The sequence below is a fragment of the Acytostelium subglobosum genome, assembly GCF_000787575.1.
Source record: "Acytostelium subglobosum LB1 DNA, scaffold: scaffold31, whole genome shotgun sequence".
Classification (NCBI taxonomy): domain Eukaryota; phylum Evosea; class Eumycetozoa; order Acytosteliales; family Acytosteliaceae; genus Acytostelium; species Acytostelium subglobosum.
In genome coordinates, this window is record NW_012236502.1 from 44,670 (window position 1) to 57,810 (window position 13,141).

The 13,141-nt window shown below is 45.8% G+C and overlaps 6 protein-coding genes across 6 annotated transcripts; 4 read left to right on the plus strand and 2 right to left on the minus strand.

The window, feature by feature from the left end:
* Window positions 1-193: 193 nt before the first annotated feature.
* SAMD00019534_111620 (hypothetical protein) lies at window positions 194-1,917 on the minus strand (the record flags this gene model as incomplete). The annotated part of the gene is made up of 2 exons (XM_012893491.1): window positions 194-1,674; window positions 1,785-1,917. The coding sequence occupies 2 exons, from the start codon at window positions 1,915-1,917 to the stop codon at window positions 194-196; spliced, it is 1,614 nt and encodes a 537-aa protein (XP_012748945.1).
* A 1,374-nt stretch (window positions 1,918-3,291) lies between these two features.
* Window positions 3,292-4,539, minus strand: SAMD00019534_111630 (hypothetical protein; the record flags this gene model as incomplete). Its single annotated transcript, XM_012893492.1, has 1 exon — window positions 3,292-4,539. A coding segment is annotated over one exon (1,248 nt), but the record flags the coding sequence as incomplete, so codon positions are not given.
* A 1,077-nt stretch (window positions 4,540-5,616) lies between these two features.
* SAMD00019534_111640 (hypothetical protein) lies at window positions 5,617-7,680 on the plus strand (the record flags this gene model as incomplete). The annotated part of the gene is made up of 1 exon (XM_012893493.1): window positions 5,617-7,680. A coding segment is annotated over one exon (2,064 nt), but the record flags the coding sequence as incomplete, so codon positions are not given.
* Window positions 7,681-7,908: 228 nt separating this feature from the next.
* On the plus strand, window positions 7,909-8,950 carry SAMD00019534_111650 (hypothetical protein; the record flags this gene model as incomplete). Its single annotated transcript, XM_012893494.1, has 3 exons — window positions 7,909-8,021; window positions 8,097-8,556; window positions 8,630-8,950. Coding segments are annotated over 3 exons (894 nt in total), but the record flags the coding sequence as incomplete, so codon positions are not given.
* A 124-nt stretch (window positions 8,951-9,074) lies between these two features.
* SAMD00019534_111660 (hypothetical protein) lies at window positions 9,075-10,629 on the plus strand (the record flags this gene model as incomplete). Its single annotated transcript, XM_012893495.1, has 2 exons — window positions 9,075-9,276; window positions 9,347-10,629. Coding segments are annotated over 2 exons (1,485 nt in total), but the record flags the coding sequence as incomplete, so codon positions are not given.
* A 494-nt stretch (window positions 10,630-11,123) lies between these two features.
* Window positions 11,124-13,106, plus strand: SAMD00019534_111670 (hypothetical protein; the record flags this gene model as incomplete). Its single annotated transcript, XM_012893496.1, has 1 exon — window positions 11,124-13,106. One exon carries the CDS (start codon window positions 11,124-11,126, stop codon window positions 13,104-13,106), a length of 1,983 nt encoding a protein of 660 aa, XP_012748950.1.
* Window positions 13,107-13,141: the final 35 nt, after the last annotated feature.

Consider the following 13,141-nt stretch of genomic DNA (forward strand, 5'->3'; position numbering starts at 1 on the left):
AATGGGTCTCGGTAATAATACAACTTGGTCAATCGAGCATGCAAGGATACCTCTGCCTACTTGGTGCGGGGTATCACTGGCTGGATGCTGCCTCTAGCTTGGTGGAATGCAAAGTACTAGACTTGGCGATCTCCATTTATTGCTTGAGTGGTTGGGGGGTTCCTCCGGTACTACCTGTATCGGGCGGGGCGGTCTACTCTCTTTCCTTTCTCTTGGTTGCAGAGGGCAACATAGAGACGGGTGGCTCCTTCTTCATGAAGGGCTGCGATGGCACGGGCAAGAACTCGATCGAACTGCCCATAGCGGCGCTGGATAGCATGGGCGGCGTTCCGCCCAAGCCGGTGTTGGCACCAAACGGCGACGTGGTCGTTGGCACCATGGTATCGATGTTGTTGGAGAAGTCGTGGTCTCCCTTCACCTTCTTGGTCTTTGGCTGGAAGGACGATGGCAGTGGTGCGCCCATGCCACTGTTGAGCATGCCCATGTTTGTGTTGTGGAATGGGTTGGGGCCAGGGTACGGCGTAAGGCGTGGCAGGGTCAGGGGTGCGGGCGTTGTGTTCATCTGGTGATGCGACATTTGATTGTTGTTGCTATTGTTGTCGTTCATCTGCACCAACATGGAGATGTTTGGTGCGCCCGAGTTACTGGTATGCGATGTGCTTGGCACACTTCGGAGGGTGGGTGTGTTGCTGCCGCCACCACTCTGGAATGAGCTGGTGGACAGTGGCTCCATGCGGTTGTTGGTCTGGTGATAGCCACCTCCACCTCCGGCGTACTTATGCGACGACTGCGAGGGGTAGGGTGGGAACTCCTGGAAGCCACCGCTCTGTTGGTAGGTGCCAACATCGGACAGGTGGAAGGGTGGCGGCAGGTGTGAGGGCATGGCGTGGAAGTCCGCGGCTTGCTTGCTGGGCATGGGTACTTGCTGGGGCGGGGTCGAGTTCCATTGGGTACTCGTTGTGGAAGAGCTGGAGTATTGTGGCGTGGAGTTGTTGGATGATATATCAGAAACGAATCGGGTGGGGAATGGCGAAAGTACGGGCGAATTATAGTCGCTCGAGTGAAGGTTGGACATCATGGACTGATGATGTGCCGGTTGCTGGTTGGGCGTCGGGGTTTGATACATGTACGAGTTGAACTGATTGTGTTGGTGGTGTGTGTTCAGATGGCTCGTGTTGGCGTGATGGCTGGTGTTGTTGTGGTTGTTGTTGTTACTGTTGGTGTTGATGTTGTTGTGGGGATAGTTGATGTTGATGTTGATGTTGTTGCCACCATAAGATACGAGAGGCATGTGTCCGTGCGCCGGACTGCCGCCCGCACTCATCTGAGACATCTTCTCGTTTGCGTAGTCCTCGGGGGTGGTGTAGATGATGTTGTTGTCGGGGTCGGGATAGGTCTTCTTCTGGTTGTTGTCGTCGCTGTCGCGGAGGAAGTGCCGCAGGATGAGCTCGCGCTTCTCGACGCCGTCCGAGTCGGCCACGGTGAATTCCCAGAGCTTGAAGTCCTTCTTGGCGTCCTGGAGAGTGAGCGTGCGCTTGAAGCCAACGACCTTACTGGACTGCTTTATCTTTGTCTCGGAGCCATTTTGTTTCCATGAGTATCCCTGCTCATTCTTCCTTATCTTGTTATTCTTGTTATTCTCAAGCTTGCGTCTTACAAAGTGGAACTCTCCGTCTAAGAATAGATCGTTGTAAGTATTTGTTTGAATGGAGTGGTGTTGTGTGAGGGGTCGAGGCCTTAGGGGGTTATACCTTGGGCCTTGGCACACGTGGGTCATGACTTACTTTTGAACTGGGTTATAGATTCAAGTTCACCTCTTTCCGGTATCTCATAGTTGTTGATTGATACCTTCTCTCCATTGGACCTTCGAATGAGGTATGAAAGATAGTTGGTATTGTGTAGTCGATGTGGATACATGGTAGTTTAAAAAAAATAATAAATAATATATAATATTCGGTAATATAACAACTTTAAAAATATATGATTGATTGGATTGATTGATTAAGGGATGCTAGGCATTCAATACTCTAATATATGTATAATATATATGTGTGTACGTATATAAGTATAAGTTGGATGTTGATCGATGTTGAATGGATCAAAGTTGATGAGATGGATCGATGGATGGTGTGTGTCTTAGCGTGAGCGTGTGACGTGTAGCGTGTGACTTGTCCTGTATTACAATGCAAAAGAGTTGTATAAGTATGAATATATCTGTGTGTTGGATCTCCGAATGTACTATTAAATGGCTACTAAGGTTTGATTACTACTTTTACAAGTCTCGTCTTGGGCCGTGCGTGTACACTGATAAATCGTGTCAAGCAAGAGTACTAAGCTCCTAATTATAAAATATTAATTAATATTAATTAGTTTTAACCACTACTTAACTTTGTTACTTACTCCTAGATGGTGCAAATATTACTGTTTGGTAGCAATGGTGTCACAAACCACAAGAGGGGGGTTGGGGCCCGGGACAACACCCAGATACTGACACGAAAGAAGCCCAACGACACAACGAGCCTCGATTGACCTCGTCAACCCCCAAGCCCCCCACTCACACCCACAACACACATTGGGTGAAATATCGAGATTGTCGTGGGGTGTGCGCTGGGGTTGATTGCGAGATGGGTTGTCCAAAAACGGGAACATTCGGAGATGCCATCCAAACCCGGGGAAACTGCCGTGGGGTGTGTGGGGTGGGGGGGATGGCGTGGGGTGTGGCGCGGGGGCAGAGGGGGCTGATGTGAGTCGAACTGCATCGACAAAGTAGTGCGTCTCGTCGCATGTCAGCGTGAGGACGCGGGCATTGAGTTGACCAGACACTTTCCAACCGGGACTGAAGGGGACTGGTGGGGGGGTGTTCCGGTGTCGTTCCATCCGACAAAAGGAACCAATGTTCCATTAATACATCCGGTGTTTGACTCCGACATGACACGTGTCATCGCACCACCACCAATCAGAAAGCCCAACAACATCATAAGTAGTTGGGCCATGCGCTCGCGACTTCATACCTTCATTCTCCGCCCCCCATTATTATCAAACTATCAAGATAGAGAGATAAATATATATTTCAATCTTGAGATATATATCTGTTTTAGATTGGTTTGTTCGTTAGTCTCTTTATATTTAATGTTAAAAATAGGATAATCAATAATTATTATAATAATAATAATAATAATAATATTTACCAAAGGGTGGGCAGAGATTGGTCCACAGTCTTTGAAGTCGATGATTGAGAAGTTCTCTGTCACGTGATCGATGAGCACCACGTGATTTTGTAATTAATTAACTGTACACAGGTTTCTTGAATATATCTGTGGCATGATTGACTAGTTTGTCCAATGTAATAAAGAACATACATGAGTTGCTATCCATGATCAGAATATTGTTGCCATCATTGTCAATCTTATGAACCAATCCATTGCCAAAATGCATTGATTGTATGCCTGAGCTGATGAACTGTCTAAAGACATCGGGCTCGGGCGCGTAGAATGGATATCTCTCCAAGATCAGTCGGCTTACATGACCACCAAACTGGGCATTGCGAGGAATGATGAATCTGTCGGATGAACTATCAAAGTCTAGTATCAATTGTTGTATATTACAGTGATCGAATGTGCACGGCGCCGTAAGATCAAGAAACTGGAGGTTGTCTACTCTGAGTGAAGTGAGTGATGATGGCATCACGTCACTGCTCAATTGTTGAAGAAAGGAAATACCAATGGACAATTGATTGAGTGATGGAGGCAGTTCACCTGAATGAATCTGTTGGTTGAATGATGGTCCCAACTTTAGTCGTCGAAGGGATGGCGGCAGATGTCCTATTTCCAACTTAAAATTGTACGAATATCCCAAGTTGAGTGCAATGAGCGTGTTTGGAAGTGCACCTTTTGTCAGTGATTGTTTGTACGTGAAGCCCAGCTTGAGCCTCGTCAGCGTGCCAGGGAGCCCACACGGTATGAACCCAAAGTTGTAGCCATCTCCAACTCTGAGTGTCCTAAGACTTGGTGAGAGATCACCGGGCTCGATGACATGAGCGTAGTAAGGAGCAAGCCTCACCATTGTCAAAGAGGCTGGGAGGGTTCCATGTACCAGGCGGTGCGTGTACCTGACGAATGTAATGTCCAAAAGGGACGACGGGAGTGCGCCTGGTGTGAGGATATGATTGAGTCCGCCAACGTTGAGGATCTTGAGTGATGAGGGCAGGTCGCCGCGCTTGATTGGATGGTCAAAGTGAGTGCCCAAAACAAGATCGGTTACAGAGTCTGGGATGATACCATGCTCCAAGGGATGATTGTACGATCGACCAATATGTAGTGTTGTGACCGAGTTTGGTATCGAACCAATCTTTAGAGGATGATTGAATCGCATACTCAATGATAAACGAGTGATGCTGTGCTGGATGTCCCCAGGCTCAATCGGAAGATTGAACGTTGAGTAACCGAAATAGATGTGATTGACCTGTGATGGGAAGCTCAACGTGGACAATGAATCATCCAGCGGTTCATTAAACACCGCTCGTACATCATTGTCTCCTCTTGTTTCCAAGTAATATTTCATATCCTCATCCTCTTGTTTCAATCTAATGCATCTAGGGTCTTGTTTGTTGATTGAAGTCAGTGAGTGATCGACCGATGATTGACCGATGAATGAGTACAATACTATACTATACTATACTATACTTACCATTGGTATCACATCGGTGGAAGATTGAGATATTGTTGGTGTTTAGATCACAGTATTTGCAACAAACACATATGTCTTGTGGTCTAAAGATGTTTAACCTATATTGATATAATCGTTTAGATGATAAGATGAATGAACATACATCCATCATCGAATGTAGTTCATCAACTACTTGTTGTAGTACAACCACTGGTAGTGTATCCATCATTACAACTACTCTATAATAATAATAATAACTGTCAATCCAAACTATTTATTAGTTGAAGATCAAGTACTATATTAATATTAAGGTCGTCAAACCGCTCGTTTTTAAGATTTTTTGGATGTGGACAACGAATAAAACATTGACATTCAATAATATTTTTTGGACACGGCCATACAAAGAATATAATACCTCATCTCGTCCGATCTGAGAAGTCAAGTTTCTTCTGGCCACCCCAGTACTCAAGTTGGAGACAATTGGGGAACATGTGGTGCTGTGTCCTTTTGTCAGTCACTCTTGTTGGCGTCTGGAACTATCCCACCCTGCCTCCTCTATTGCCTTCCAATCAAATATTTGTTCATGATAAAACAAGTGAACCCTCAAAACTTTGTAAGGTGTGATTGATTGCGACAAGTCAACAACTTTGATGGGTGAGTTTATCGGGCGGTCATTGGGGAACTGATCACATTCCATTTCAATCCCATATAATATCCAAAGGAAACATAAATCAATCAAATGGACATAACACATAATACACTCAATCATCTAATGATGGCCAAGTTCATTCAAACAATCAATCAAGCAAGCAATCAATCAATCTCTAACAGACATATAAACAATAGAAAGACAAGATGCCATCAAAAATTATATCAACACTTATGGTGTTGGTATTGGCATTGATGTTGACCAGTTACAGCACGGCACTTGATGTCAATGCACAACCTACGACAGTAACATATGATCATAGATCACTTATAATCAATGGCGAGAGAAAGATATTGATGAGTGGTTCTGTACATTACCCGAGGAGTACACCATCGATGTGGCCATCGATACTCTCACAGTCAAAGGCTGCTGGCATCGACATGATAGAGACATACATCTTTTGGAACCTACATCAACCTGCACCTGGCCAGTACTACTTTGAAGGCAATGCCAACATCACAGCATTCCTCGACGAGTGCCAACGCCAAGGACTCTACGTCAACCTTCGCATTGGACCATACGTGTGTGCCGAGTGGAACTATGGAGGCTTCCCAGCATGGCTCCGCGATGTGCCAGGCATTGTCTTCCGTGACTACAACGAGCCGTTCATGAATGAGATGCAGACTTGGATGACCTACGTTGTCAACTACCTTCGTCCATACTTTGCATCTAATGGTGGACCCATTATCTTGGCACAAGTTGAGAATGAATATGGATGGCTCGAGGCAGCGTATGGTGCAAGCGGCAGAGAGTATGCATTGTGGGCAGCAAACCTGGCCAACTCATTCAACATCGGTGTGCCCTGGATCATGTGTCAGCAGAATGATATTGCCACTGTGATCAACACATGCAACGGCTTCTACTGCCACGACTGGATCGCTGGTCACTGGGCCAACTTCACAGACCAACCTGCACTATGGACCGAGAACTGGGGTGGTTGGTTCCAGAGCTGGGGTGAGGGCGTGCCTCACCGACCTGTTCAAGACCTGTTGTACTCTGTTGCTAGATGGTTCGCCTATGGTGGTTCTCACATGAACTACTACATGTGGCACGGTGGTACGACCTTTGGACGCTGGGCTGGTGGTCCCTTCATCATTACATCCTATGACTATGACATGGCGATCGACGAGTATGGATACCCATACGAACCAAAGTACTCAATGAGTAGCATGTTCCATGATGTCATTCACGAGTACCAATACATCATCCTCAGTCAGAACCCACCAACACCAATCACATTGGACTCGAATGTCGAGATATCATACTACGCTACCACATCAGAGTCGTTCTCATTCCTTACCAACACAGATCCAGTCAATTCTCATACTGTAACATGGGGTGATAACCAGTTCATTGTGCAGGCATGGTCAGTGCAGCTTCTCTACAACAACATCACAGTGTTTGACACTTCAATGACTGTAGGCATGGCCGTCCACGGTGCAAGCAGGTACACAGATGTCGATGCAACATGGTCGGACGTAACAATCAGTTCTTGGACAGAGCCACTCGAGTTTTCCTCTTTCACCAACATATCAACCTCGCCACTTGAGCAGCTGTCAGTCACCCACGATGCCTCTGACTACTTGTGGTACATCACCAAGATCGATGTGCAAACCATTGGCTCCACCATCACGTTCTCTAACATTAATGACATGTACCACTTGTTTGTCGATGAAGTTTACGTCGGCACTGGCTACGGTGGATTCTCATCATTGACCTTGAATGATTCGATAACAGTTGGTACCCATCAGCTTCAAGTTCTATGTATGACAGTTGGACTGGTATGCGAAGCTGAGCACATGGAGGCATACTCGGTTGGCATACTTGGCAGTGTGTCACTGAACCATGTGGACATCACCAACAATGGATGGTACATGCGAACAGCTCTCGATGGCGAGATACTTCAGCTATTCAATCCAGCCAACTCGGGCGCTGTCAACTGGGACGTCCTGCCCGCCGCTGTAACCTTACCTCCACTCACTTGGTACAAGTTCGAGTTTGATCTGGAGATCAACAACACAACGGCACCATTCGCATTGAATATGATTGGTATGACCAAAGGAATGATATGGGCCAACGGTCATAACTGTGGCAGGTATTGGTTGGTCGAGGCAACTGAGGGATGCGACGGATGCACCTATCAATATGGTGGCTACACTGACTATGACTGTAGAACAGGATGTGGTGAACCTAGCCAACAGTACTATCACATTCCAATTGACTGGCTATTTAATGGTGCCAACGAGATCGTCCTTCTAGAAGAAATCAGTGGTGATCCATTGGAAATCCAGCTTGTCAACAGAGTTATACCATACAGTACTTAAGTAATAAAGGGTCAATCATTTAAATTAGACTAAAGGAAGTGTGTGACTATCAATAAGTTAGTTAAGTGTGTGGTAACGATCAATCACACACCTTAGGTTTAGTGTGATGATGATCATCACATCGATACCACCAACTTAATCATATTATTTATATACATTATCTCTATCCTATTTATTTGTAGAGTTATAACTAGTTGAGAGATAATAATAATGAAGAGTATAATAATATTGTTGATGCTGGTATGCATTATAAAAGGACAAGATACACCACGTCCAACAGTTATATGGCATGGTATGGGAGATACATGTTGTTATCCATTCTCGTAAGTGATCTCCACATCTAAACATACCATATTTGGTAATAATATTACTAACACAATCACCAACACAACTATTAGTATGGGATATGTTAAGAAGATGATTGAGGAGAAGATTCCAGGAATCTACGTCAAGTCCATTGAGATTGGTGATAGCTTGCCAGAGGATGAGTTCAACTCATTCTTTAAACCTGTCAATGAACAGGTTGATATGGTGTGCCAGATGATGAGATCCGATCCAAACTTGACCAATGGGTTCAATGCGATTGGATTCTCGCAGGGCGGTCAATTCCTTCGCGCCTACGTCGAGCGTTGCAACGACCCTCCCGTCTACAACCTGATCTCGGTTGGTGGACAACATCAAGGTGTCTACGGCATGCCCAACTGCGCCAGCACCAACAAGACACTCTGTAACCTTGCCCGCGAGATGCTCGAACTCGGTGTCTACACAGAGTTTGTTCAATCACATCTCGTCCAAGCACAATACTGGCAAGATCCACTCGACTACCTAGAGTACCTCGACAAGTCACAGTTCCTCGCTGTATGTTATCAACTTGTATTCATTCATTCATTCATTCATCGTTACTTACTTTGGCCATCATCCTTGCTTGTAGGATATCAACAATGCTAGATCAGAGAAAAATGATACTTATAAGAAGAATATGATATCTTTGAATGAGTTGGTGTTGGTAATGTTCACTAATGATACGATGGTCATACCAAGAGAGAGTGAATGGTTTGGATTCTATCAATATGGTCAGGCTAGAGATGTGGTGCCAATGGAGGAGACTGATCTGTACACACAGGATTGGATTGGACTACAATATCTTGACAAGGAAGGACGTGTCACCAAGATACCATGCGAAGGAAATCATCTCCAATTCACAGATGTCTGGTTCAATCAGTACTTGATACCATATATGAACAACACTCTGTGATTGATTGATCGATTGATTAATAGATGAATATAAATGATTTAACCGTTTGAAGTTTTAATTTGATTCATTGTTATTACTTTGAATGATTGATCACAGATACAGATACTATATACCCAAGACAATGGATACACTTCCTGTAATTGTTCTTCAACAGGTTGTTGATCAACTACATATAATGGATGCATGTTCATTCATCCTGTCGACCAAGAGACTATATCAACATAGAGTGTCAATCGCACGCCCATCAGATCCTTGCACTTGCGGTTGTGTTATCACTCCTACAGACCTCAACAAGATCTCAGTCTTCCATCGATGTAATCAACGTATGTATCATCACGATGGATGGTATTAGAAACATGTACGTCGACTTATATGAGAACACAACACCTTAAGAGAATATATGGCTAAAGCAGAAGGATGAAGGCCAACCTTATTTGTTGGAAACACGAGGCGAAGAGTCAAGAGCAATGTTTGAACAACCATTCGATCAACCATTGTCAAGTGTAACATTCCCATCCAATGTAGTTGGTGTCCACTTCAATGTATCACTGGATAAACAGTTCAGGATACCAATCGAACCAGGTGATATCCCTGATACAGTTACATCTATGACACTTGGTCGGTTCATACAACCTTTGAAACCAGGCGCAATCCCCAACAGTGTGACATCACTCAATCTTGCATTGTCCTACACTCATGATTTGCAGCCTGGAATCATCCCAGCCTCAGTGAAAGAGTTACACTATTACAACAGCCAACATCCAAAGCCAGGTGCACTGCCGCCATCAATCACCAAGCTGGACTTTGGTGGGTGCAAGTACCAACTACCTCCTGGCGCACTGCCACCTGCATTAACCAGCTTGAACCTGTACAACTATATTGGTACCCTGGCACTCGACGTGCTACCTACATCACTGACACATCTCGAGCTGGGATACTCATTCAACCAGGTCATTGAGCTTGGTGTACTTCCGCCACGACTTGCCAGCCTAATCTTTGGAGAAAGCTTTGACAGGCCTCTACAGCCCTTCGTCCTCCCCGAGTCATTGACCTTGCTCAAGTTTGTAAGGTTTGACAATCCTCTGCCACCAGGCACGCTGCCCTCATCCCTGCTGTCGTTGGATATGGGTATCTATTATAACATACCATTGGAGATTGGTTCATTACCAGCATCACTCAAATCACTGGTGTTGTCGCGATCATACAATCAAGAACTAATGCCAAGGGTGTTGCCAGACTCGCTCACTCATCTGTCGTTTGGGGTAGGGTACAAAAAAAGGTTGACCAGAGGTTTGTTGCCAGCATCACTTACATCACTTGGATATGTAAACCCCAATCTATTGGAATTCTCATCTCATGTCACCTTTGAACAATGTCATATCAGACATATTACATTGGATGTTGATTCAAAAATGCACCAACCTAGAATGCCACTCAACTCCCAGTTTGACAATCGTGTACAAACACTCGAGTTGTTGCATTGTGGCAATCATTCAATCAACAACCTTATAAGATTGTTCAAAGAGACTGACATTACCGACATGATCATTCATGGTCATGGTGATAATCAAGTTGATGGTGATCGTGGTGAAGACGCCAAGATATCTGTTCGTCCACTGGATCACAAACTCATACTTATTTGTACTAATAATTCAAAATTATATATCTCATTGTTGTAATAAACGAATGTATGTATGTATAAATGATTTACATGTGCTTGCCATCGCCCAGGTGGGGGCAATGTCGTTGAGCCGAAACGTCCCGATTGTCGGGCCGCCACAACCCCGAGCCTAACCCCCAACCCCCATTCAAAACACACTTCATATTATCTAAACAGATTCATCTTGTTCATTTGCATGCATGTTCACTCAATGAATCTAAAGGTGTTGGCATCAACTTCATTCAACTTCATTCATCCATCCACTTCATTCATTCAAACAAATACACACATATAATAATTATTAGATAATATAATAATATTATTAAAATGAATTCATTAAACATATCAACACCTTTGCTGGTGTTGGTGATGTTGATGCTTGCAAGTCTAAGTCTGGCAATGGCTGGACAACCAATATCGGTCACATATGATCATAGATCACTTATAATCAATGGCGAGAGAAAGATGTTGATGAGTGGTTCTGTACACTATCCAAGAAGCACACCATCTATGTGGCCATCGATCCTCTCACAGTCAAAGGCTGCTGGCATCGACTTGATCGAGACATACATCTTCTGGAACCTGCACGAGCCCACACCAGGCCAATACTACTTTGAAGGCAATGCCAACATCACAGCATTCCTCGACGAGTGCCAACGCCAAGGACTCTACGTCAACCTGCGCATTGGACCATACGTGTGTGCCGAGTGGAACTATGGAGGCTTCCCAACATGGCTTCGTAACGTGCCAGGCATTGTGTTCCGTGACTACAACGAGCCGTTCATGAACTACATGTCGGCCTGGATGACCTTTGTCGTCACCTATCTCAAGCCTTACTTTGCCTCGAATGGTGGCCCCATCATCATGGCACAGGTCGAGAACGAGTACGGCTGGCTCGAGAATGAGTACGGCGCTAGTGGAAAGCAATATGCTGAGTGGGCTGCCAACTTTGCCAACTCGCTCGACATTGGCGTGCCCTGGATCATGTGCTCGCAAGACGACATTGGCAACGTGATCAACACATGCAACGGCTTCTACTGCCACGACTGGATCGCCAATCACTGGCAGACATGGTACAATCAACCCGCCTTCTGGACTGAGAACTGGCCAGGTTGGTTCCAGAACTGGGGCACCGGTGTCCCACATCGCCCTGTCCAAGACGTCCTTTACTCAGCCGCCAGATGGTTCGCCTACGGTGGCTCACACATGAACTACTACATGTGGCACGGAGGCACGACCTTTGGACGTTGGACTGGAGGCCCATTCATTGTCACATCCTACGACTATGACGTCGCTCTCGACGAGTATGGATACCCATACGAACCAAAGTACTCACTGAGCAGCATGTTCCACAACGTCATTCATGAGTACCAACACATCATCCTCGGACAGAACCCACCTGCACCAATCTCATTGGGAACCAATGTCGAGATCTCATACTACGCCACCACCTCAGAGTCGTTCTCATTCCTTACCAACTCTGACTCGTCCAATGTCAAGAATGTCACATGGGGCGGAAACTCATACATCGTACAGCCATGGTCTGTCCAGCTGCTCTACAACAACATCACTGTGTTTGATACCTCTGTGATCCCAAGTGCCATCAAGCCATCAAGAAAGTCGTTCGTTGGTGCTGGCGAGTGGTCAGACGTCTCAATCAGCTCGTGGACCGAGCCACTCACCTTCAACACGTTCACCAACGTCTCTACCGCACCACTGGAGCAGATCAACGTCACCAAGGACACCACCGACTACTTGTGGTACATCACAAAGATCAACGTCGATGAGGTTGGAGCCACTGTCAAGTTCACCAACATCAACGATATGTACCACATGTTTGTCGATGGCATATTCGTCGGCACAGGCTTTGGCGGAGGCTCGTCCATGACCTTGAACGAGTCGATCCCCGTCGGCTCTCACCAACTTCAGATCCTCTGTATGACCGTCGGATTGGAGAACTATGGTGCACACATGGAGCAATACGTCGTCGGTCTCCTCGGAAGTGTGACCCTCAACGGTGTAGACATCACCAACAATGGATGGTATATGCGTGCTGCGCTTGAGGGAGAGATCCTCGAGCTGTTCAACCCAGCCAACTCTGGCTCCGTCACCTGGGACTCGTTGCCCGCAGCCGGCGGCTCACTCCCACCACTCACCTGGTACAAGTTCAACTTCAACCTGCAGCTCACCAACACATCTTCGTTTGCTCTGTACATGGATGGTATGACCAAGGGCATGATCTACGCCAATGGTAACCACTGCGGCAGATACTGGTTGGTCGAGGCACAGGGATGCACTGGCTGCAACTACCAGGGTGGATACACAGACACCGACTGTCGTGGAGGATGTGGTCAACCCAGCCAGGTATACTATCACATCCCCAATGATTGGTTGAACAATGGTTCGAACGAGATCCTCGTCCTCGAGGAGGTCGGTGGAAACCCATTGGACATTCAATTGGTCCAGAGGTCAACTCCATACAACTATGAGTAGAGAGTACAGTAACAAATAAACATCAATGGTTATGG